The sequence below is a fragment of the Hippoglossus stenolepis genome, chromosome 1 (assembly GCF_022539355.2).
Source record: "Hippoglossus stenolepis isolate QCI-W04-F060 chromosome 1, HSTE1.2, whole genome shotgun sequence".
NCBI classification, from domain to species: Eukaryota; Metazoa; Chordata; class Actinopteri; order Pleuronectiformes; family Pleuronectidae; genus Hippoglossus; species Hippoglossus stenolepis.
In genome coordinates this window covers 6048028-6073765 of record NC_061483.1, presented here as the reverse complement: position 1 = coordinate 6073765, position 25738 = coordinate 6048028, and the positions used below count along the sequence as shown (strand labels likewise).

The following is a 25738-nucleotide window of genomic DNA, read 5'->3' as shown; positions in this document are numbered from 1 at the left end:
TTGTTGTTTTTTTTCTCTTGAAAAAAATGGAAAACTGTATCCTGTCTGAGTAATTAGTCATAAAGACGATTAATGGGACAGACAATCTGACTGATTCACATCCTCTCTGCGCCTTGTTGAAGTTGTTTAAGTACATTAGAGTTTGCTGGAAATTATCATATATGAATCATGATTTTAATAATATTTATATACACACAAAATAATCTTATGTCTTGGTGATTGCTTAATCATTTACCAAACTGTCGCATCACTGTCACACAATTTAATATTTGCATAATATTTTATAGTGAGCACTTGGCGAAACCAGATCAGTGTCCATCAAGTTAAGCTTCGGTGTCCTTGCAAACAGACGTAGCTTTACATAATTGTTTACATAATATTCCCGGCTGACATTGTCCGCCAGGCTTCAGCTGTGGGTGGTGCAGAGTCTTTAGATGCCTTCACCATCGCAAAGCTAAGACCTAAGCTTTGTGTTGATGCTCAGACTGGTTGCTGTGTGTGTGTTGTGAGTCCACTGTGGAGTCGATGACTATCTCTCGAACCCAGCAGCGCTGTTACAGTGAGCCGCTCGAGTCCTCATTCAGCTCCGCCTGGTTGTGAACAGGGATTTTCTTTGAAAGCGCGTATATGACTCGTGACCTTCAGAATCAGTTAAATATATCGTACCGTGAAGTAAATTTAGAAAATGTTTAACCGGGGTGTTGACTCTGTTTGTGGTCGTATGATTCTTCATCATGACATCAGGAATCTTTTGTAAGAGCAAAGCAAATGAAGCTTTCTAATATCAAGTGTAATTTTTTCCCTTATCTACAGCAGTGAAACCTAAATGAGGAAGTACCTGCTTTGAACCACGGCCCTCAACCTTAGTGCTTTATCAATAATGACTTCATCATGTTGCGTCTATTTAAGTCTTCAGACCAGGAGGCGTGTTTTTGTTTTATGTTGAATTTGAAGTTAAAATGTCGAATCGTTTAAAACAGCAATACAAGTATTCGTGAAGCTTTAGTTTATTTTCATTAATTAATTAAGTAAACCTGTAATTGATCTACCACAGATTTGTTAATTCCTTTGTTGTTTATCAAGTGTTTAAGAATTTAACACCACAACCTCACCCAGGAGCAAAAATCAGTCTTTAAACTTACAAAAAAATGATAATGTAACATTTATTGTGATAATTATCGATATTGACAGATTTTTTTTATTTTTGGCCATATCCTCCAGCCCCAATATGTTGCTGTTGTGTTCTCACTCCAAATATTTTAAGAATTTATTAGACATGCAACATGGGGAACATCTCCTTAGAACCACACTGCCATGTGTTGCGCTTCTTTTTCTCATGTTGTGTTCTCTCCTGCAGGTCATCCACATTCTCCTTCCCGTCTCAGATGTTCAGGCCAGAGATCAGGCCGCACAGCGACTGTTAGAGGCGACAGGGTGAGGACGGGGACGAGTGTTGGTTCGCGGTACCAGGTTTTGTCCCATGAGCCTGACTGTGCCGTCCAGGCGCTGCCAGTGACCGGGGCTGTGGCTGTGGCGGGCCCGGCCCAGGAGGCCATTCTGTACATCACTCCAGGCTCCCACTGACCTGTCCCGCTCTCACCATGGATCAACAAAGAGATAAATATGGTGAGCGGCCCGCCAGGAGCACGAAGGTTTCCCAGGGCAGCCGTAGCGGACACTCGTCCCGGCCATCTGGATCTTCGAGCTCCTCTGGGGTCCTCATGGTGGGGCCAAATTTCCGCGTGGGAAAGAAGATTGGCTGTGGAAACTTTGGTGAATTGAAGCTCGGTAAGTCAAGACAAAATTGTGTAAAATTGTTCGTGAAAAATTGAGTTTTAAAGGTGATATAGCAGCTCTTAATGGTTCTGTGTTTTACCAGTTTTTTAGCTACACTGAACCAAAATGCATCAATCCTGCAAAAGATCATTGTTGTAGTTTAGTTTAACAGTTTAAGGGGTTTGGATTCAGCTTTGTGGTCTTTTGACGTCTACATCTCATGCTTGTATTGCATGATACTAATAATCTGTCCATCTATTAAGTGAATCACGGTATACTAAATATTAGAAACATCTCCTGAACACAATAATTTGTTAATGAAGGTACAATCATATCCGTTGTCAGGGTAGCTTCTTTCAGCTGAGACTCACAGCCAAGGTAACCTCTCGTCTTGACTACTGCAATTCCCTGTATGTAGGCTTAGTTTATATTAAACGCTGCAGCTCGTCAAAAAATGCTGCTGCTCACCTCCTGACTAGAAAGAAAAAGAGTGAGAGACCATATTACACCTGTGTTGCTCTCCCTCCACTGGCTTCCTGTTTGTCACAGGATCGATTTTTAAAATGTCATCGTTAACGTTTAAAACTCTAAATGGACTGGCCAACCAAGTGGTTTTAGATGTGCTATATATATATATATATAGTATTGACATATCTTCTATTAGTTTGCACCACCATGTTTGGTCAGATGTTCCTCATTCACTGTGGACAAAAGAGCCTCTGATGCGTGGAAGTTTCAATAGAGATTCTTGTCATCACTTCCATCCTGAAAAGCTGTCTAATGTTTGTTTTTCCTTTCCTGTCGTATTTCAGGTAAAAATCTCTACACTAACGAGTATGTAGCCATTAAACTGGTAAGTGCAAACTTTCTCTCTCTCTATAGACATTTTAATGTGGTGGAGAAATGTTGTTTTTCATGATTATGGTTTGAACGAAATTGTCAGAGGTGATGACAAATGTTTGTTTATTTTTAAGAGACCAGGGGAGACGCACAATGAGTCATTCTGTTCCTTACTTTAGCATTTGAAATATTTTGAATATTACATCATGTCAGAATTTGTTGGATCAAAAGTGAGACGAGCACGTTTGAGTGTTAAAAAGCTTTAAATGGACACATAATGCTTGTTTCTCACAGCCCTTCCCACTTTATTACTGGAAATATGACTTGAAATCACCGTTGCTTCTAATGAACACACTCAGGTTGAGTCAGGGTATCACAGTAAGTTGGTTGTTGTTCTGTTGCCCGGCTCTCTGACAGAAACGTGAGTGATGTGTAGAAACTAAGCTAGGTGTGTCTTTCCAGTGGCTGCTGGACTGGAAGTCATGACTCCTGACTCATCCTTGTAGTATTGCTCACTGGAGAGTTGTAATTTCAGAGAACTGAGCTCACCAGCAGTTGCTCGTACAACTGTATGATGGGATGACACAGATCCAGTGCTTTTATCAATACGGAGAAATGTTTCACTAAAACGTGTTGAGTTTCAAAACAGTATCACAGAACGGCCATGTAGTTTTCTTTTTTGTTTAGAGGCCCCTGTTGTTTACTTAATGACCATTATTATCAAACCTTTTTAATGGGTTCTGACATTTCCCCCCACTTTTTGGGGTTGATCACAACTTAAGGGAAAGACTTGCAAGAGTCCTGAAGCAGGTGGGACAAGGATTGAATAAAAGAGACTGAGGGATGACTCAGATAATGGCAGAAGGTCGGTGTTGTCTAAAAGATCGACAACGATGGCCACTGATGATGTTTGGGGAAATTGATGTGTTTGTATATGGTCCTAAGTGCGAGATGAGTCATCAAAAAAATGGTTGACACCTCACAGGTTATAAGGTGACAGTACAAGAAAATCCTCCAATCCATTCACCGTGTTTCTTTACTGAATAAATATGAGTAACATTCAGTTTTAAGTGTTTTTCTGTCTATGAGGTTATTGTCTTTAACTGATCACTGGTTTTCATGTGTCCACTGTGCAGGAACCAGTGAAGTCGAGGGCACCACAGTTGCATTTAGAGTACAGGTTCTACAAAACACTGGGAACTACAGGTAAGGTCACAGATTCGTTGCATGACAATGATTTGACTGTTTTGTGAGATCGGCACAGAAGATTGCATCATTTTCACAACAAGTGATTACTGCACTCTGGTTACAATATCGATATTAAGCTGCGTCAGGAACTTCTTTTAATCTCCTGGACTCTGTCTACATGAGTGTGTGAGTGCCTTTGTGCACGGAGAGAGTGGTGAGCAGTGACCTTGCTGGAAACTAGACGGACACAGGATGCAATTCAATATGATACAAAGCCTCTTATGCACCAAAAAACATGCAGTGGCTGATCCTTTTTTCTGATGGTAATTTTCAGGTAAGATATACAGGAGGTGTTGTAGACTGTATTTGAGGATGCACCTTATATTCAGTGTTGTATGTCAGTGATGTCCTGACTGTAATACACTCAACTTGCACATGTCCTATGTCCAGTTCTGATTGAGCTACTAATTCAGTGTGTGACACTGGCGCAGTGTACTTCTGCATTGGTTTATCCTCAATATATAATCCACAGTTAATTGATTATTCTCATAATTTCACATGGTTGAACGTAGTGATGGCCGTCAGCAATGGACAATGGCATCGTCCATCAGCCCGACCTTCATCCTTATATCAAACAAATTACAACTGCAAAAGGTAATGCAAATATGAGGGTTGCCCTTCATGCACATTGTGTAGTAGTAGTATTAGTAGTGGTACTAGTAGCAGTAGCATTAGTAAAAAAATACATATTTAGGGGACTGATATTTATAAGTGCAATTTGGTGTGGCTGGATTGAGTTTAAGGTGACTAGTGGGTCTTGGCAGTGATTTGCGCTCCTATGGGGGCAATTTATTTGACTAAACCTTGGTTCACTCTCCAAACTCCTTTTCAGTTTATGATTGTTGTCATTTTTATTTTTCCTTTTGTTCACACTTGGCAACGGTTTCTCTCTTCTTCTCTCTGGTTCAACAGTGATGGTACAAACACTGACATACCTCTATTTGTCTTTTTCTGAGATTCTTTTAAATTGTAGTAGTCAGTATTCAGACTTGAAGACAATGATAGTTCCTTAACTCTGCTCCCCAGAGTATTTTTGTTTTGTCATAAAAGATTAGTCAAGGTCTGCTGACGCGTCCCTGTTACAAGCACCACTGACAAGAATCTTGTGAGGATTGAACGACCGCAGCAGAGAATTAAATTAAGGGCAGACATTTTTAGTCTTGGCACTAGAGGAAATGGGTGGGAACTGAGGAAACAATGGGACAATAGAAAAACCTTTTTTTTTATTATTATTGTGGTTCATTGCTCTTCTGGTAAAATGGGTGGAATTATGTGTGTATATAGTGGTGGTGGTCGTCAATGCATCTAAGCATTGGCTGTTAATGAGATCAGAGTTTGATCGGCATTTATCAACCAATGGGGACTTGATAAAACAGTGATGTCACGGTGTTAGGCTTTAGGGCTGGTCTCGGTCACAGTTGACACAGAAAATTAAATCCGTGTGATGTGTGGTCCTTGATGTGCTTTTTGAAGATAACCAGGAGTGGGAGGATAATGGCCATTGTTTTGCAAAGGCAAAGGCTGGAAAAGGCCAACTGTGCGGAAACTCATTAAATATTTAGAGAGCGGGTCTGCCTCTCCTTGTGCTAACCTGCCTCTGTCCTCGCCTCCAGATGGGATAATGTGACCTCATTTCTTCTTGGCTGTGAGCTGTGCCACGTTCCTCTCAGCCAATGTGGTTGTCACGGTGTCTGTGCGACAGGGTCCTTATGAATTAATGTGGTTTGACTCAAATGCTCAATCAGGTGTTGTTTTCTGATGCATAACCAGCCGTCACTGGATATTAATGAGGATGATTCAATTAGGAATCAAGCATCTCCTCCCATTGTATTCTGTGAAAATATTTCTCAGTTGAAGTAAGAGTTTATTTTCTGCTTTGGTTTTGCAAGGCAGCAGACTATGAGGTGTTATTGTGCCAAGGACAAGACGTTTGTTTTTGTGCGCTTTCTGTTTAAGATGAAGAGGGCTTGTTCAGGGGTGGGTGGATTCTGTTGAGCTATTAAAGGTATTGGCTGCTACTCTTCCTCGTGAAACACGACACCGCTCCTGTAACCAATTTAAGTCCCAAGGAGGAAAAGCTTCCAATGGTGGAACAGCTCACTGGGATTTACACACATGTAAAGCAAAGGCCAGACGTCGTCATATCCTGGATGTCTGTCTCTACTAATGCGAAAACATGAATTGTTGTTAAGAATAGAAAAGAGAGAAACTGCAGAGCATTGTTTCAGCGGACTTCCATGCAGTCTTATCAGTGGTTGAGGGAGTCATTCTCCAAATGAATGACTGCATCAATTCACATGTAAATATGGTATTTAAATGAGTTGTGAAAAAAGCTGATTTTACTTAATTGTAACCACGTTTGTCGCACTTCTCACGGCGCCTGCACACGTGATAAAAATACCACAAGATCATCTCCACTGTAATCACAGAATTGACAGCCATCGTTTAGGTGCTACATGACTTCATTGTTATGTATATTACCTTGTTAATCATGAGCAGCATTACAGTCATACAGTTTCAACTGAAGAAAAACATTTATTTATCGAGTGTTTAAAAATATACAACAAAACAATAATTTTCTGTAGCTGTCCTGCATCAAATGTTTAATTTGGAAGAGTACAGCGTAATTACAAATCTAGATATCTTTTATCTTGAAGTGGAACAACCATAGACTGTGTTTTAAAGATGGATGATGTGACTGCTCCCCCCAAAAAAGACAAGTGTTCAATGCATGTATTGGCAGGACCTCGCTAACCCCCTACAGCCAGTCTGCTACTGGGCAGACTGGCTGTAAATATGCAAAGATGGCAGTCTTCATATTCAGGGTATCTTGGCTTAATTTCTGCATAGTGAGACGCGTCGTCCATCTTCATCTTCAGTCTACGGGAACAACCCTTACAGCTGCTTTCCGACTCAGTGCAGTTTTATTGCTTTGACTTATCAATCATGCATTGAATGATAAATTGAGTTAATTCCATAATCTTTGTAATAATACCAACAACAAACAGCTGGTTCTGCAGCTCTGTGACTCACAAAGGCAAATGAATGAAACAGAATGGGACAGCGGGTCAAATAGAGGAATCAACAAATGATCAGATTGACAATCAACAGGATGAGCAGGTTAATGAAATTGAAACTGCTTGATTGATTTGACTGTAGAGCCAAGCAACCAATCACAGGCTGGAAACAACAGTGCAGCCGTAAACCGAAGTGGATCAGCACAGTGCACAGAACCTCACGTGAGGCAGAACAACCTGTGTAGAGCCGCTGCAGAACAAATACGAGTCCCCTGTCTCACATCTTACATCTCTGCTTCCATCCCACAAACCTTCACCTGTCCTTAATTTACACAGCTATAGTCCATCTATCCACCAATCTCAAAACTGCAGATCCGTGGCACTGGCACCTACGGCAGCGCTCAGCGGGTGAATAATTGGCTACACCCTGGACAAGTCTATTACAGAGCCTCACACACACACAACACACACACACACACACACACACACACACACACACACACACACACACACATGCATCTATAGTAAGAAAAACACATTCACACCTACAGTGAGTTTAGAGTCACAAATTCACATAACCTGTGTTTCTTTGGGCTGTGGGAGGACGCCCACGCACGCACAGGGAGAACATACAGATTCCACACAGAAAGGCACCTCGCACTAATTATAACAGGCAATGTTTTCCCCTTAATTTATTAAGACATGCACTTGATGTTGACGTGCGTGCAACCACAAACTGCCATTTTAAATCCCCCCGTAACACGTGTGTAACATTTCTGTTGAGCGTAGCCCTCTGTGAGGTGGGATATTAAATGTGTTGCACAGTTACAGCATAAAGTAGGTCACCAAAATAATGGTACAAAAAATAAAATATGGCTTTGAGTGAAATGTCTACAGCCCTGTTCTTTATCGCAGTTTCCCTTAATTATTAATAAGAGGGAAAAAATAGGTCCAGATGGTCAAAATAAAACATCCAAGCTCAGGACTGGTCTCATCACGTCCAGACAAAGATCTGCTCTTTGACAGCTGGCTGAAAAATTGTGCAGACAGAAAATGTAGTGCACGGGGAGATTTGGGTGAGTGCCTCTCAGCCGAGCTTTGAAACCAGTCGTATTCATTCTTCACACATTCATCACATCCAGCTTTCTCCTCTTTTGTTGTAAAAACCTGCAGCCAGTGCCTTTATTAGATTACAGTAATGCATAGGGGAATGCTGTTTTATTCAGTGGCTGATACATTTGTGAATGCATTCTTTTGCAGTTATGATTTGAATTCCATTTTATTTCTTTTCAGGTCACAAACCGGCTGCTTTTAGTAATGATATGGGTATAACTGATATATCTTGATCCAATATTTCAATTGTAATACAAAATATAACTGCATTGTTTGTAGAGATGTTCCGATGCCGTTAAAAAAAACTAATTTAAACATTTAGACTCTTATAACATGTTGTAACAGCTTTTTCCTGCAGACACTGTATGAAAAGTGATGATTTCTGTCATTGTTGGTCTGGCTCAGAATAAACCCTTTGACCAACAAATACATACAGAGAGTGAATGCCATAGAACTTTTATTATTTAGTTTGAAAGTCACAACTGAAAAAGAACTTGAATGAATAAATCTAGAATTTACAAATGTTATATATTAAATATTGCAAAATTTGTCTAAATAATACTATATGAATAATCTTTATTCTGCTCATTCACTCTGTGAGAAACACTGTCAGTTTGCTCATTCTGTTGAAAGTTATCCTGCTGTCTTTGTTTGTCTGTACCACACGCTGCCCACTTGCTCATAACACTGTAGACCAAACTCAGTACTACACCCAGGCATTGTTCTCATTACTCTAAAGAAAATTGGATGCGAGTAGCCTACAGAGGTACCCACAAAATTGGTAGCTTCCCTTTAAAGCTTGAGTCTTCCTCTACAATTAGAGTTCACTTCGCAGTGCAGGACACACAGATTCCGCTTTTATGAAGATTGTTTTCTCAAAAGGTAATGATGGTTCTGTCCTCCCTGGTTTACGTTTGCAGGTCAAAAGCTTTAACAACCTCGTTTTCAATTGAACAAGTGTTTATCCACTTATTTACAGCACATCTCCAATCTGACACATTTTTCGGCCTCCCACAGGCACCCGGGGTTTCGAGGCACTCATTCCTATGGTACAATTAGCAACCCACAGAACTGCATAATGATGTCCAGAAATACAAGATGGAGCACAACATGACTCCTACGGGCTCGTATGCTAGCTGACAGCTCGTGCCACCTTTCATGCTGCAGTTTATTTCCCATGACCCAGCTGGCGAGTCAAATGCCTTCAGGAACGGATTTGATTTGTGGATTAATATTTCCTGATGCATCTCTGCTTAAATTACTGGAGGAGAATAATAGATTTATAATGACAATTTGCTCGCTTCACTTAACTTCATTGTACCAGCTCATTACTACCTCTGCCGAGGAGGTTATGCTTTCCTGTTTGGTTGTAAGCAACATGGCGCAAAAACTACTGGACGGATTATCCAGAAATTAAATGGAACAATGTGTTATGGGTCAGGGAAGAGCCAATTAAATTTTGGTGTAGCATGATTGAATTTAAGGGACTATTCTGCCTTGGTGGAGGTATTTGCTCCGAGTGCCATTCTAGTTTCCTGGAGAGGTCTCCTCCATAGATGCACACAAAACACAACTCACATTGTAAATATGTAAATGTCAGAATTGACCATCTGTGATGTGACAGTGGTTCATTCATTGTGACAGAATATTATCTCTCAAATCTGATGTTCTCCTCGGCTCTTTGAGACTTAACATCAACTCATGTGTTTGGTTTCTCAGCTGGAAACTGAACTGTTGTGATTCACTCTCACCAGGTTCATCAACCTAGTTCTCAACGCAGCAGGCGGCTCGTTGCAATAAAAACAAGCTCTGATGAATCCATTATACAAAACACCAGCATCAAATGAAAGACAATACACAATTGGCAATTAGCTGGGAAAGACAGTGGAGCGTTTAAAAGGTAAAAAGACGGAGATAAGAACAAAGCTAGAAAAACAAGAATATTAGAATTTGTCCAGGATGTTAATGTTCCTTCATCTCTGCTGGATGCTTAAAGCAATGTGCAATCAACTGTTTTCTAACATGTTCACTCTCGCAACTTTGTAAGTTATTAATAGTGTCAGTGTTCATGTTCTGAAAATTGAAATACATTCAAAGCGTTCAAAGCTAAACACGCATTAATAAACCCAACATACATGTACTATATGCACCTTACATATAAGCACGTTGTATAGCACATACACCCAAAACCAAGAAAGTAACATCTCTTTGAGAGTTAACATCTCCTAAAGAGTTTGTATTTATTCATGTTGGATTCAGCAGATACTTGATATAAAAGGACTGACTTTAGGATTAGAGAAAACTCTTCAGGAGTCAGGACGTCTCTTCTTTTAGTAACTTCTACGCCAGCTTTTCTTCCAAGTTTCCTGAGGGGACCTTGTTAACAGATGAATGATGTGTAGTAAACAGGGGCAAACTCTGAGTCACGCTTCCCTGAAGGCGGTTAACAGCCTGACCTGGTTTCTGGTTCTTTGAAACCAAAAGTTCAGGATTTGGTCAGGAAGACAACAAAGAATAGTAATAAGGAATCAAAATAATGAATGGGAGTTTTATGTGCAGAAAACTTGAAATCCTGTAAAACATTGTGAATTTTATTCTCTGTATCCGGATGGCGTAGCTTGAACCACAGGAATAAAGGAACATTTGAAACTGCTCACACTCTGTCATCCCTTTACTATATAATTAAGTTCACACACTTTGAAGTTAAAAAGTACAGCACAAGGGTACAAGGGTCAGAGCACATTAAACTCACCGCACAACAGTAAACTGTGACGAGAAGTCAAATTAGAGCCAAGGTGACAGATGGAAGAGATTTTGAAGCACTTAGAGAGGATCTGATTGAGTTGGGAGGCGGTGAAAAGATTAGTCGTCAGCCGGCTGTAGAAGAGCGACAGTCATATTTGCAGGAACAGTATTGTATTTTACTTTAAGGTTAATGTTTTACCTCGAAGCTTTCTCTGCTCTCCGTCCTGAGAGACCTGGTGGTGCCCCACCTCAGATCTCTGCAGCCTATTGTTGCCTTGGAGCCAACTTAGAAATATCATTAGTCAAGGGAGACGGCAATGATTAACACTCGTGCTACTCTGGTTCCCACCAGTATATCCAACTGAAAACCCAATCTTTTTTCATTTGTAATAATGACCATTTCCTTTTCCTCCTGACAGTTTGCAATTAACTATCAAAGCTTATTAGCTGTGTTATTTTGTTCATCTTCTGCAAATACAAGTTAAACCATAAAGATTTGCATTATTCACACAAATGTGAGGACAAGTGCAGCTCTGTCCAAGAGTCTTTGTCTCTTATAGATCTAATGTCTGTATGTTTGTCTCTTTTAGCGGAGGGAGTCCCCCAGGTGTTTTACTTCGGGCCTTGTGGGAAATACAACGCCATGGTTCTGGAGCTGCTGGGCCCGAGTCTAGAGGACCTCTTTGACCTCTGCGACAGGACCTTCTCCCTGAAGACCGTCTTAATGATCGCAATTCAGTTGGTGAGTCCAAGCGTTTTGTGACACATTAAAACATTTAGAAATGGCTTCTTATTTTTCATTGTGACTGATCAAATGTTGGCTTTAATATTTGTATGGGACAAAAACGGGCAACAGACCAAATTAACAAGCAGATGACTGTAAAGACCAATAAAATACATACAAATGAACTGCAGCGGAGGGCATTGTGAAATCAGCATTCACACAGAATTAACTAGTGCAACAACAAGATGGAGGACGTCTTCAATAGCAAATTAAAATGGCAAAGGAGAGACCCTAAAATATATATAATATATAATAGGAAATAAGAAATACGTGCCTCTCTTAAATATGAACCTGTCTCTTGGTGAGGTTGAATCAATGCACCAAACATTATTTGAGATTTTACCATAGTTCTGATGAATAAACTGCCCATAAAGCTGTTTTATGATTATTATTTTTTTGTGAATCAAACAATATTTCCCTCGGTGGGCTGAGGTCCTGCCCACAGACCATGTGTCTGTGGAGCAGATGGGGAGGTGGAGTAGCAGAGGCTCCTGTTACTCAGTCTGCAAATGAGCAATCTGTCAGTACACTCATACTGTTGGTCAGAGTCAGGTAGGCTGGCAGCGGGCCCACCGAGCAAAGACATCACTGAATCTCATTATGTTTGAGCTGCTCAGCGGGGGGTTCAGGCCCTCGTCTCTTCGGGCGCCTCACACATTTTGAACGTTTCATTTTGTCAGCACAAAATGTGCAGTGCTCTCGTAATGAAGATCGCGTCTGCACATTTGTAAAGAAACGTACAAAGTAGCACGATGTGAGACTGGTGTTGCTGAACCGAGATTAATGTACGACTGCATCTCAGTCAATCTCCTCTTCGATATTTATTCCCTGGTTTACAAACATTTACATTGTGTTTGAGTTGTTGATCCTCAGATCTTTTAGCAGCTTTGAGCACATGGTTTAAAAATGTTTGTCTTTAACCACGTTGTCGTCCTGATCCCTGGTGCGTGGGATGATTTAACTCATTTGGTGGCTTAAATTAAGAAATTAAAAAATTGGCTAAAAGTTCTGGCACAATATCATCAGAGGAATTTTGGATGCAAAATATAAGGGAATTAATCGTTGCAATCAGACCTCACTCTAAACCTTAAAGACATTTATTATATGAAATTAAAAAGTTAATTGTGTAATTGTAAAATTTATTATATGAATAAATAATGAAAACAACCGTTAGTTGCAGCCTTGGTGTGTGATAGTGACAGGAAAATACTTGTCTCTCTGCCCTGTCTCTTTGGTTGGTTTGGTTGTATTATTTATGTCTGTTTTAAAGGTTCCACCTCTTACATTCTCACCTGGTAGAGTGTGTACCATTAAGGCTAAGTAACGGATATGTTTTTTTAATCTGTCTCTTGCAAGTCCCATAACTTTCTTGAATCGTCAGAGTTGATGTTAGAGGCCCGAACTTTTACTCCCTGGTATGAGCGAAACATTGGATCCTACATTTTTCATGATACATCTTTCATTAGACCTTGACAGAACTCTCTCTGGAGTTCCAGAAGACACAATACAACAGTTTGAACAGGCAGTGTTGTATTAGTAATGACTAGTTAACTGATCTTCATGTGTGAAATTGGTGTTGTGCCCTTTTAATGTGTAACAACTGAAACCAGTGACTCGGCTGTGATTTGTTTTGACATTGTGATTTCCCACTCTGCTGATGTTTTGGCCCAGTTTGTGATTTTTGCCTGATGTTTTGTTAATGTTTCCATCTGATGACTCTGCCGTGCTCTCTCTTGCCAGATTTCCCGAATGGAGTACGTGCACTCTAAAAACCTAATCTATAGGGATGTAAAACCTGAAAACTTCCTCATCGGACGGCAAGGGAATAAAAAGGAACACATTATCCACATCATCGACTTTGGCCTGGCCAAAGAGTACATCGACCCCGAGACCAAAAAACACATTCCATACCGGGAGCATAAGAGTTTGACCGGCACCGCCCGATATATGTCCATCAATACACATTTAGGCAAAGGTATGTTTCATTTCATTAGCTTTGTTTTGCTTCTGTGCTTTTCTTCAAGCTTTATTTTGTACGTTTTGGGTTTAAGTTCATTCCTAATCCTTCAAGTTTCTACTTCAAGTGAAATGTTGTCAAATCTGTTGATGCAGAGCAAAGCCGGCGAGATGACCTGGAGGCTTTAGGCCACATGTTCATGTATTTCCTTCGTGGGAGTCTACCCTGGCAAGGACTAAAGGTACGACACGTACATGGAAGTGTTCCAAACCCTGTTACTGAGTCATCAATACAAGTCAAATAACACATCTTGACTTCATGGCTCTCTGCAAGTTTGATATATTAATAGGATAATCAGGTCAATATTGTTTTTTGTTTTCAGTTTTTGAACAATTTCAGAACGTGTTAAAAGTCCAAATTCAGTACCGTTACATGTGAGAGAGAGATATAAACAGTGGACATTTTTTTATCATGTTGACTGAATAACCAGGAAGGATTCTTTTAATCAGTCTTTATTAAAGGAGAACTCATTAGGAACTTGTTTCCATATACGTCTGGTTAATGCTGATCAGATATCAGGATTGATTCTTATAATTTTCTGTTGTGGATCTCCCGCAGGCCGACACCTTGAAAGAACGATACCAGAAGATCGGAGACACAAAGCGTAACACTCCCATCGAAGTCCTCTGTGAGAACTTCCCAGGTAAACTGATGCCTGTGTTAGGGCTTGAAAATGAATGGATTCTGAATTAGAATTATCTTAACCTTGTGTGTTTTCCTACTTCAGAGGAGATGGCCACCTACCTGCGATATGTGAGACGATTGGACTTCTTTGAAAAGCCCGACTATGAATATCTGAGGACTCTGTTCACTGAGCTGTTTGAGCGAAAAGGTTACACCTTCGACTACACCTACGACTGGGTTGGCAGACAGATAGTAAGTTCCGCTTTGGTAACTCTCCACAGATTAGTTGCGAGCTCCTGGACTGTAAAAGCATTTAACTGATTCTTTCTCCCCCTCAGCCCACACCGGTGGGGTCTGTCCACATAGACTCCGGAGCGTCCGCGGTCACGAGAGAGACCCACCCTCACAGAGACCGGCCCTCACAGCATCAACCAATTAGAAATCAGGTAAGGCAGGTTTTATTTTTAGTGTTGGATCGTCTGCAGAGGAAACTGTACATCACAACCTGAAATATATATATAAACAAGGTTCACACGTACGAGCACCAACCACCTGCTTTCAAAGATGTTCATAAAGAGTCTCAGGGTGATCTCACCTGTCAATAGAGAAACTGTAACACCAACACACTGAGAAACTCAGAATTCATCATTTATCAGGACATTATTTTTGTCTATGATATGAGTTTCAGGTTTTTAAAGGCAAATACAGTTTAATAACTTAAATCTGTTTTGCTTGCATAAGTGTCATTATGCTTTTCAAACCATTAAACCCAATTATCTTTATATTCTTGATTTGAATCATTTTCAGACCAGAAATTAAAATGATTTCTGCAGATTTCGTCGTCTACAAAGATGACTGAGATAAAGTTTCATAAAAAAACAATGAAGGAGGGATGATTTTATTTCTTTATAAGATGAAACAGGTGAATCCATTAAGAAATGTTCTAAAGTTGTCATGGCAGGTTTCTATTAATGGTATATCTTGGTTTTCCAAGAGGCTGCAGTTCATCCTTGGATCAGTTTTAGTTTGACATCGTGTTGTTGCCTTAAAGCCAAGTTTTCGATGGTTCAAATCCATGTCCTGTGTGTTCCTGATAAAGTTTGGGTGACATTTTTATGCTAATTAGGATAATAAAAAAACATCTTGTGATTTCACCGTTGGTTTTACACAACATTTTAAATATTTCAGGTTTCATTTATGTATTATTTAAGTATGATTAAATTGAGATGCAAGACCGTACCTCCATTTAAAGTCCAGGCTCATAGTTTCTGTTTCAGTTCTCTGGCTGAAGCCTTGCTTTGATTTTGATTCACTCTTTTTATTTTGTTAATTTATTTTTCTTCTCCATTTCTCATACTGCTTTGCATGACACCTGGCTTCGTGCACCTAAATACCCATCTTTCCTAACACAATTATTCCATCACTACCCCCCCCCCCTCCCTCTCCCATTGCAACCCCGTCCCCACTCCCCTCCCTCCCATCACCGACGCACCACGAGCAGACAGCGGTCTCAGATCGACGAGGAGCATGGGAGGCGCAGCCCACACGCCAAGCAAACTCCTCCTATCTGACCTCCCACCTGGCAGCGGACAGGCACGGGGGCTCAGTGCAGGTATACACCCCTCACCTGATCAACCAGCAGCTCCCCTCCAGTCTCTATGGAATCAGATCTGTCTCACAGGATGAATCCAGACTAACCAACCGGCAGGCTGCTCTCAGAAATGTCTATTTTTATATACAACTTTTTATATCCTTGTTTTTATTGAGACATGAGACAGAGATTTTATTCATATTTTAAAATATAAACTTAACAATGCTTCACAAAAGTTAAGCATTTTCAAACAGCAGTTTCAAGTTTACATTTTTTTAATTTAAGGCTTTCTTTGTTCATACTTATCTCTAGACTATTTTTAAGGTATTTCCTGTTACCACTTTTGATTAGAAAATATCGCAAATGAATACACAATAGATATCACACATTTTACCAGGACGTGACATTTAATTTGTATGTGAGACAGATCTACAACCATACACCTTCCCCACCCCTTTACCCCTGGCTGGGAAATGTTATTTTTCTGCCCCACCATGTGCATGTCATCCAGTGCCTCCCACCCCAGATGGGGATTTTGTTTTAGCTTTATAAATATCAGCCCTGCTAGTTGAATTATGATCTCAGGTCTTATATCTCTTCATGCTTGGACATTCCTTGTGAGATGGAGAAGCCTCTTGCATGGCAGGGTGACCTGGCTGAGCCGGCTAAGTGCATGCTCTCAAGTCATAAAGGCTCGTTGTCCATAAAGGGACGTCCCGTTGTCTAGTTTCTCCTCCTCGTCCCTCTCTGGCTTTTTTGCATAAGTGTGTACAGTGTTTGCTTTAGCAGATCTCCATTCGTTCTGCTCTGTGTCATTCATATTGAAACAGTGCAGAGATTTGAACGTTGCCCTGTCAGACGCTGGGTACTTGTATTTGAAGACCGGCAGTAAGCACGAGGTCGTAGCTTTGTCTTCCTTTACAATAATTACAATACCATTTCTTCTACAGGTTAATGGTACATCAAGATTATGATTTTTTTTATTTTTTTTTTTATTTCTCTGCCATCTTACTGTGTTGTAGAGGTGGTGTTTTATTTGTAATTTACAAACTTTAAAAGTCTGCAAAGTGAAGTTCAAAAGCCAGAAAACATGGTTTGATATGGATCAAATCAAATCTATCAGCTCCTTGCAGATATTAAACAACAGATGGTAAAAGATATATAACTTCACTTATTATCCCCTGAATTGAATTTAGTTTGATGGAGAAATGTTTCAGACGTGGTCAATGATAGATTTCTGTCCACTGCAAAAGCTTTTTTTACAGATTTACTAAGTTTCTTGGTTTTAAACTCCACACTCGCCTCTTTTTGTTTGGGACTAACATTTTCAAAGTTTAAGTTTCCCAAATTTGCTGTGAAGTCCCTTTGTGGCGCATTTATACATTTCTGACACTGGTGGCTTCCAGCTGGAGTAAGTTATCCTGACAGACTGGTGACAAACTCAGAAAGGTACTGATACAAAGTGCCAGCAAAAGTGGACGTTTTTTTATTTATTACCGTACAAGCCATTTACATCATTTTCATTTGTGTTTTGTTGTGTTGTTCTCTGCTGCTGTCTGACATGTTTCCCCAGAGGAGACGATACAAGTAAAGTGAAGTGATGAATGTATTTTCTTCTGAAGCCTTCTCTCACAGCAGTACCTGTTTTTCACTTTCTGTCCGACGTGCTAACATGAAACCGTTTACACAAGCTTCAATGGATCGATCTGAAGTTTCCGCCCCTCTGTGCCACAGGTGGTGAGTTCAACCAACGGGGAGCTGAATGCAGACGATCCGGCTCATTCCAACGCTCCGATTACAGCTCAGGCAGAGGGGGAAGTGGTCGATGAAGCCAAGTATGTGTCACACACCCGCCACACCTCTCCTCCATGTCCATCTGTCGCTTCCTCTCTTTTCCGCTTCTCCTCTCTACCTCTCTCTGTCTGTGTGTCTCTCTCTCGCCACCTTTTGCTATGCAGTGGAATTGTGACAGCCCCCACCCCCCAGCTGTCATCCTGCTCCTGCCACTATTATCCTCTCTGATTGTGGGGGGGGGGGGGTTTGATCTTGACCACCGACTGTTTCTATGCTTGAAAACTAATGTAGATGAACAAGATTGCAGGAGATTCTCTGGACATCTTAAAGAAACACCTGACCATCATGTCTTGAGCAGTAATGCAATGCAGATCCTGTCAGTTCACTGAATCAACCAGTTGAGATCACACCAGACCGTCCATGTGATAACTTTTGACTTCTCTCCCCTCAGGAGACAAACATGACAGGAAAAGAAGCTGTTGTTAGTACTGGTTTCTCTCAGTTTCTCTAAAGAGCTATCTTAGCTAATCTTCAGCACCAGTAGCTGGAATGATGCCGACGCTACACAGCTGGACGCCCACTGTGCAAAAACTGCACTGGTGGCTGAACGTCCTGTGGCTGAGCTGACTGGGAAGAACCCAGTGAAGTTCCTCTGTGGCCCAAAGCTCTGGGATTAAATAAAAAATATATTCATGGAGAAAATAAGCAGTTTGAGGTCGATTTCACAGTTGACAGCCGGCTTATTTTTTGTTTGATAAAAGTACGAACGAGAGATTTAGCTACAAAAGTGCTGAAAGCAACAAATGCCAAGACATTTTGTTGCCACACTTGCACTGAGCTAGACATTTTATCCCAAGACAGGACCCCACAATATATACAGGTCAAACAGTTTTTTCCCTGGATCCACATCAAAATGTTGTGGTTTCCTTCTCGTCCAATGGCCAATCCTTCCTACACGTTTTGTGGAAATCCATTTAGTAGTCGTGCTGACAATCAAACCAACGACAGGAGAAATCATAACCTCCTCGGCGGAGGTAATAAAGCCAAATGAAATCTTTCTCCTGTCTCCTGAAGTACATGTTAGATTTCATCCTGTAGCCTTGTAATTTATGATAATGTTTCCTATTGCACTAAACTTTATATCCTAATACATCTGGTATATCTTGACATAAGATATCATTTCATTTATCTCTCAGTGCAGCTCAGAGTTATCCTCATACAAACTGCAGGGATTTACAGTCTTCACAGTCTGAGTAAAACATGATTCTCTTCTACGAGTCTCTTCATGAATCTCCCAGAGGTTCATTAACTTCAGTCCGTGCTTGTTTCTGGTGTCAGATCTTCCCCCCGTCTATTCACACACTTTTCTCTTTGATACCCAGTCAAACACATTGATGTTTGATATAAGAACATGAAGAAATGTTTCAAATGCAGTTAAATTATTGTTTTGCCTGTGAATTGATGCCACATGTGTAGTTATTTATATTAATGAGCTGCAGATCAGGTTGAAAGGACTGGTTTCCATCAGTGATGCTTTAATGTACAGTTATTAAAAGTACAATATATGATTAGGAGGAAGTTTGCACACAAATATTACAAATGTGTCAGTCGGACTAATCCTGTCTGTGATGTTTTTCACATGAAACCAAGCTGCAGTTCCACCAGTGAGGAGACAGATGATCAGTGTCAGACATACAGAAGGAAAATGAAATTCTCCCATATAAACAATCAATACATCTTTTAGAAAGGATCAATTTGAAAGGGATGTTAAATGCACCATCTTTTCTCTAATGCAGCATAAATTGCGCAACACTTTGATATTGAAACACACTCACACCCAATAATTCTGGGAGACACATGAATCTGCAGAGTAGATGTTCTCTAATCTTTTCCTGCTTTAAACCTCCCAAACTCCTCCTCTCGACGTCCACCTGTGTCCTGTTGGTGTGTGTGTGTGTGTGTGCATGTTTGTGTGTGTGTGTGTGTGTGTGTGTGTGTGTGTGTGTGTGTGTGTGTGTGTGTGTGTGTGTGTGTGTGTGTGTGTGTGTGTGTGTGTGTGTGTGTGTGTGTGTGTGTGTGTGTGTATATGTGTGTGTGTGTGTGTGCATGTTCGTGTGGCATGTGCCCCGTCCCATCATCCTGGTCTTGCTGTATTAATCTATCTTTCTTTTCTCTTTACACCCTTTCCTCTCTCTTCTTCTGTAGCTGCGTGAAAATGCTCAACCTGTGGTGAGTCCCTCTCTGCTCGTCCACATCAGACTCATGGGACAGGGAGTGGACCAGCCTAGGCTGGGTTTCAGAGGAGTTGTTATTTACATTGGTTTATCTACGTCTCTCACTGGTACAACAGTGACACATATTCCTGAGAACACCGTCTGCCACGTGTGATATCAAGTTTCTGCCCTTTTTATCCACCACCACCCAACGTTAAGTAGAAACTGAGTACAGAATAAACCATGCTGCAATGTGAGTGAGCCAAAGACTGTATATAAAGATGGAGGACATGCCAGCTCCCCTAAAGTAAAGCCAAAGCATCTCAATCGCCACCTGGTGGCTGATCATGAATCACATCTTGTCCATTAGTTAGTGAATGGGACATGGACCATTTATCCCACAGATGGTTTCTTTCATTTCAGGTAGTTCTTATCACATTGAGTGATTATTTCTCTGGTGAATTTGGTTTTAATAGTAATTTTATGTTGTTAAAAACGTGGTGAAACATCATGATTGACAGCTGAGAGTGACCTGTGATTGGTCAAGCCTGTGTATCAGCCTGACCTTGATGAAGTGGCTCCACCCCCTGATCACGAATCCTCAAACTCTGCCTCCTAATTCACAAGATGGCAGCTTTCGTCTCGGGGATATTTGAGCTTTATTTCTGAACAGTGGGAAGTGAAGACATGTCGTCCATCTTTATATCCAGTCTGTAGTGGTGTAGTTACAATTTGAGCAAACATCACATCAGGGCAGAAAGAATAAATAAGCTTTTTGAAATATTTTTAACTAAGCATCCTAATATTTGTAACTAAGCTCCTTATTGCAGAACACTTGGCCTCAGGTTAAAGGTCTCTTAGCTCTTGTTGCATGGTGCACCATTATTTATTAATAGAGTAGCCTTAGAGTGCCCAGTCACTGTCCTATGTCTCCATCCACAGCTTTGTTTCTTGTCTTTGTATATTCTTATTGATCATTCGGGCTCATCCTGTCTCGTGCTCTTTGTGTGCACCGCTCCATTCTCATGCAGAGTCACTGCAGCACAGTTAAACCCCCTCTGCCATTTTTTTATTCTTCAAAATGGGAGATGAATAAAACACGTGGTGGGTGGAAATGGACCTGTCGTGTCCTTAATGCTAATGTTTTACTAATCAAACCTTTAGGCAGCTGCAGTTCTCATTGTTACATGACTCGGATCAGGCTCTTGGGATTTTTTAACACACTGATTTGAAGCAGACAGCTTGCGTTTGCTCTTTCTTTAGCTTCATCTGACACCTCGCTCATCTGCATGTCGACTGAACGTCCGTCTCTGTCCCCAGGTGCTGCTGCTTCTTCAAGCGAAAACGGAAGAAGAACACGCAGAGGCACAAATGATCGTCCGCCACCGGCCTGAAACATTCCAAGTGTCCGGCTCAGTTGATTGTGATTTCAGAAATCAATAACGGTCCCATTCAGAATTAAAGAGGGAGACGACGGGAAGATCTTGATTGAGTTGTACTCCGGAGGGACCAGTTCAATATGGTTTGAAATGTGCAAGACGCTTGTGTCTTTTGATGGGAGTCCTGTTTTTAAATTTTTTCTTGTTTTTAAATTTTTTCCCCCTCCTCCAAGATGTGTGGGAATGTTCTGCAGGCCAGTCGGCCAGACGGGAACTGTTCGGTGGATCTTTGCAGGGGATAATCTTCAGTTTTTTTTCCTCCTCAACACGCGCAGCATTAGTATTTTTCTCCTCATTTTTTTCCTTGTTTATATTCTGTGGTATTGCAGAGGAAGAGACGGGTCTTCCTGTTTTCATTCTTACCACCTTCCACCTGTTGCGTGCTATGATTTTTTGTTTTTATTTCTTTAAATCACAAAACCATCTTTTCATTTCTCCTCTGTCCCAGTTCGAGGTGTTTTGCCTGTGATTAGTTTGCGAACTCGTTTTGACACAAAGCCCTTCTGGTCCTCCCTGACGTGAGGCTGAATGTAAACCTGAACACACACAAGGAGCCAGGAGTGTCACCAGAGAGCGTCAGTCTGCCGGCCCCTGCACTTTTTACCCTCCAAAGAGGTCGACCCTGGAACTGGGACCCGGGCCTGAGAGAACAGAAGACCACCGACGTCTCCTGCACTGCGTTCTCTCGGGATGATTTCTGCTCGCGCTGCTTGGTTAAAGCGCTCCCCTTTAACCACGCCGCTCTCCAAACACACTACAGTCTCCTCTGACTCTGCAGTTCTGCTCCTGTCGGCTTTTGTGATGATGAGCGGCAGCCTGACACTTGTAGATGTGGCTGAAACAAACAAAAAAAAATGCTATTTATGCTATTTATCTCTTGGTTGACACCAGTTTTCTTACTAATTCTAACACATACACACTGAATGTATGGACAGTAAGGTAAATGACTTTGGAGCAATCTTATAATCTGTTATGCGCATGGAAACGAAATTGCAGTAACGGCGTTGAGACCAATGTTTAAAAAAAGGAAAAAAATAAGTGAGACCAAAATCAAGTGGATTTGTGGGAGAGTCTTAATCGTTCTGGATCTTAATAATGTGCTGGTTAGTAATGGACTCTGCAGACACTGGGGGACGTTGCTTTGGAGCGACCGGAGAAACGGGCGTGATGAGCTTTGGAGATTAAATCACAGCCTCTCGACGCTGCTGTCCAATGCCTTAACCCCAACCTGTCGACCGCCACGCCACCCGCCGGACACACACGTGCGTCGGCAGCATGATGGTTTGTGAGATGTGCGGCGCAGTTTGTCCGGCGGTCACCTGCATCTTAACGTTGCCGACTTGTTCCCAGATAGTATCAGTAGTGAATGACTTCCCTGTGTAACACTGAAGATGTATTATCGAGAGAGAGAGAGAGAGCGATGCCAAATGTGAGGTTTGGTGTAATAATCTGTGACGGTGTTAAAGACGTCCCTGCCCCCCCCACCCCCCGTGTCTCGTCTGAAGACCCCTGTGCTGCAAAGCGATGTTTGATGTTCGAGTCCCTCTCCTTTTCACGCAGAGAGAAAAACCATCATGTCACCATTTCCTTTTTTTTTTAAATTAGTGTCACGGAGGACTGCCTTGAAAACAATATCCTCGATACGTCACCTTGCCTCCTAACAGAGAGGGAACTACCGCACATAGTTGTTTTATTTTTTTATTTTCATGTCTTGCTAATGTGAATTGTTTTTTTGTTTTTTTTCCCATTCCAAATAGCCATGGTTTTATGGGGAAAGAGAGGGTAACAAAATAGAAGATTTAAAAAAAAAAAAAAGAAGCTTGAAACCATGACTGCACTACATTTGTTGACCCCGGCTTTCCCTGACGAGACCCCGCCTTCTTAATACTGTACTTCAAACGTGCTTATTACTTTAAATTGTAGCTGCCTCGTGTGCTAAGCCTTCCCTTAGGGTGCAGGGAATACACTTTAAATTCATTTTTAACCCCCACCCTCCCTCTCCTTAATTTTGTGCCATGACACCCACCCCCGCTCCTCTCTGCACACTCACCCATGCAAGTCCTGGATGAGTGGACTCTCATGTGGAGGGTTTCGGTTTTGACGCTCTGTTCGTCATCTTTACAAATACAATGTTGTAGATGTTGCAAACTCTCTCAATGGATCCGTATGTAAACCTGCTCGTTGCGTGTATTTACACTGTATAGCTTTTTGATTTACTCTTGCCCCTGACATGTCAGTTACTCCAGGGTCTAAGTTATTGTGTTTAATGAAAGTACTTGAATATGAAAATCTATGGGACCTTTTTTTTCTTTTTTTTTTCTCTCTCGTTTGTTTTTTTTATTGATTTCTCCGTCGTTATTGTAATAATTCACACGTCGGATTTGAGGGGGAATGGCGGGAAAACAGGCTATTTGAATGACAGGTATTCATTTCTCTGAGACGTCATAGTGCCTCTTGAGTGTCGGATGATGGTTTGTGGGACTCGGAGTCCCGTGCTAGTCGGTGTGAACGACCGGACGAGGCTCGGCCCGTTTCAGCCGGTAGAGGTGCAGTCAGATGTGGGTTTGGAGGTTAACGTCACGCGTTTGTCTCTGTGAAACATTTATGGTTATGTGTTTTTAATCCGGCGAGGGTGAATCCCTCCCGGTTTTTTTCTCCCGGACACCAAACCTGTGACATCTGCAGCACCTGGAGCGTCTGTTGAAAGTATTACTGTGTAGTGAGATGGATATCAAGACTATACAGCCTTCAGTGTTCCCCTCCGCCCCTCAGAATTCCCCGAGTGCCATTCCTGAGACTACTACTACTACTACTACTCGCCCATGCCTTTTACCTGTGCCAGAATAACTATGAAGTTGAATGTTGGGTTTCTTTTTCTTTTGACCATCTCATTCCACCTCGACGTGTCCGTTGTCATTTATTTTTTTTAAAGAGAATCTCAAGTCAGTACCAGGAAGTGTTTGGAGAGAGTCGCTTTCTTTCATTCACACCAAAAGAAAGCGATTGTTTCAGAGTTGAACTTGTTGAACTGAGCATCTCCACGACGTCTGCTTCTTCCTTAAACTGTGGGGTGACCTCACTCTTTCGCTCTCGGCTGAACTGGTAGATATAGACATATTACTCTGGTGTGTGTACCTTTTTTTTTTTTAACTCTCTGGGCCTCGTGCAGAGCGATTATAGGAGAGCTCTGTATGATTTGTATCTGCATGGCTTTTTCCGGAGACGGCAGGGAGTCGTCTCTCTGTGAATCTTCTCCCCCCGTCGGGCTCGTGCACTGTTTGGGTCAGCGAGTCATCACGGCTTCCGGTCCTCATGTACAGTAGAGAAACGTTTTTTTTAATCTTGTCTCCTCACAGCACGTTTCCATTTCAGTCCCCATCATTTCTCATATTCTATATCTCACTTCAGTCAGACGTGTGTTTAGGGCTTTGGTTGTGTGTAGCTCATCGTGTGTCAAAGCTGTGTAAATCAAAGCGAAGGACAGTTTTAAGTGTGAATGAATGGCTTCGGTCTCTTTGGGTTCTCTGGCACTTTCTCCTTGTTGCTGTACTGTAGAGTTGTCTTGGATTTACTGTATATTTTTTCTTTGAGGGAGAGGTTTAGGGTGACATTTACTGCAATATTGTGATGATTATTTGAAAATTGTAAATTGTACAGTGTTCACAATTGTAGTCTTTGTTTTTTTTTCTTTTGGGATTCCATATGAAATGTGTTTTTTTGATGATTTCTTTCCTCTCAGACTGTGGAAAATCCGATTGTACAGCTGCAAGAGTTTATCCTCCCCTCAGCATTGTTTTAGTTTTTCTTTCTTTCTCAGAGCTATGATTAAGAGAAGTCTTAAAACTGTAAATAAATATTGTGTTGAAATATGAATGTCACTTCAAAAATGTATTCGAACGAGTTAGTCAAGGGCTTCACCAATGAAGGAGCCACGTTTCTTCTTTTTATGGTTTCATATTTTTAATTTGCAGAAAGGTAAAGGTCCTTTTTATTTGAGATGCCTATGTTTTTTTTGTTTGTTTTTTTCCTCCTTGAATTCATATAAATACGATGTGTCACACATGAACCTTATAAAATCACTTTTTATTCCCTCCACACCTAAAGGGAAACTCCAGTTTGCACCCTTTTTTATGTAAAATAAAAGCTCTCTCCACCTTGTGGGAAAGTCTTCTGTGACGTGATTTGTACCAACTTCTCCTGACGCACGACTCGTCACCAGATTCAAGATGTTTGTCACATCGTTGATACTAAGTGAAAACGTTTGGCAGGGAAGCTCCATTAGAAAAAACAAACAAAAACAGGAAGCAATAATAACATGCAGTAATAGTAATAAGATCAATACAGTAATATTAAAATTAAAAGAATTGGATTTACAAATATATATACACGATAGAATAACAATTATATAAGAATACTTGGTACTTGGTACAGCAGTTACAAATACTATAACTTACCTTTTCTAAATTTATGAGCTGTTTTAGTTATTAGCACGATTCAGACATATTCAACCATCGTACATGTTAATAAAAGAAAAGTT

The 25738-nt window shown here is 41.1% G+C and overlaps 1 protein-coding gene across 6 annotated transcripts in view; it reads left to right on the top strand.

Annotated features, from left to right (window-relative positions):
- Positions 1-25359, top strand: part of csnk1g1 (casein kinase 1, gamma 1) — a 30054-nt gene extending 4695 nt beyond the window's left edge. The window contains exons 2-14 of one of the 6 annotated variants that reach the window (XM_035155904.2): positions 1358-1788; positions 2589-2629; positions 3753-3822; positions 11330-11481; positions 13264-13498; positions 13636-13721; positions 14099-14183; positions 14268-14416; positions 14503-14610; positions 15666-15776; positions 17490-17590; positions 19755-19778; positions 21083-25359. In XM_035155904.2, coding sequence (XP_035011795.1) covers positions 1602-1788; positions 2589-2629; positions 3753-3822; positions 11330-11481; positions 13264-13498; positions 13636-13721; positions 14099-14183; positions 14268-14416; positions 14503-14610; positions 15666-15776; positions 17490-17590; positions 19755-19778; positions 21083-21137 — 1404 coding nt within the window. In that variant the 5' untranslated portion in view covers positions 1358-1601 and the 3' untranslated portion in view covers positions 21138-25359. Of the gene's footprint in view, positions 1-1357; positions 1789-2588; positions 2630-3752; positions 3823-11329; positions 11482-13263; positions 13499-13635; positions 13722-14098; positions 14184-14267; positions 14417-14502; positions 14611-15665; positions 15777-17489; positions 19525-19754; positions 19779-21082 lie in introns of those variants that run through there. The other 5 variants (XM_035155918.2, XM_035155910.2, XM_035155927.2 and 2 more) reach the window with 5 other exon arrangements.
- The last annotated feature ends 379 nt before the right edge of the window (positions 25360-25738 follow it).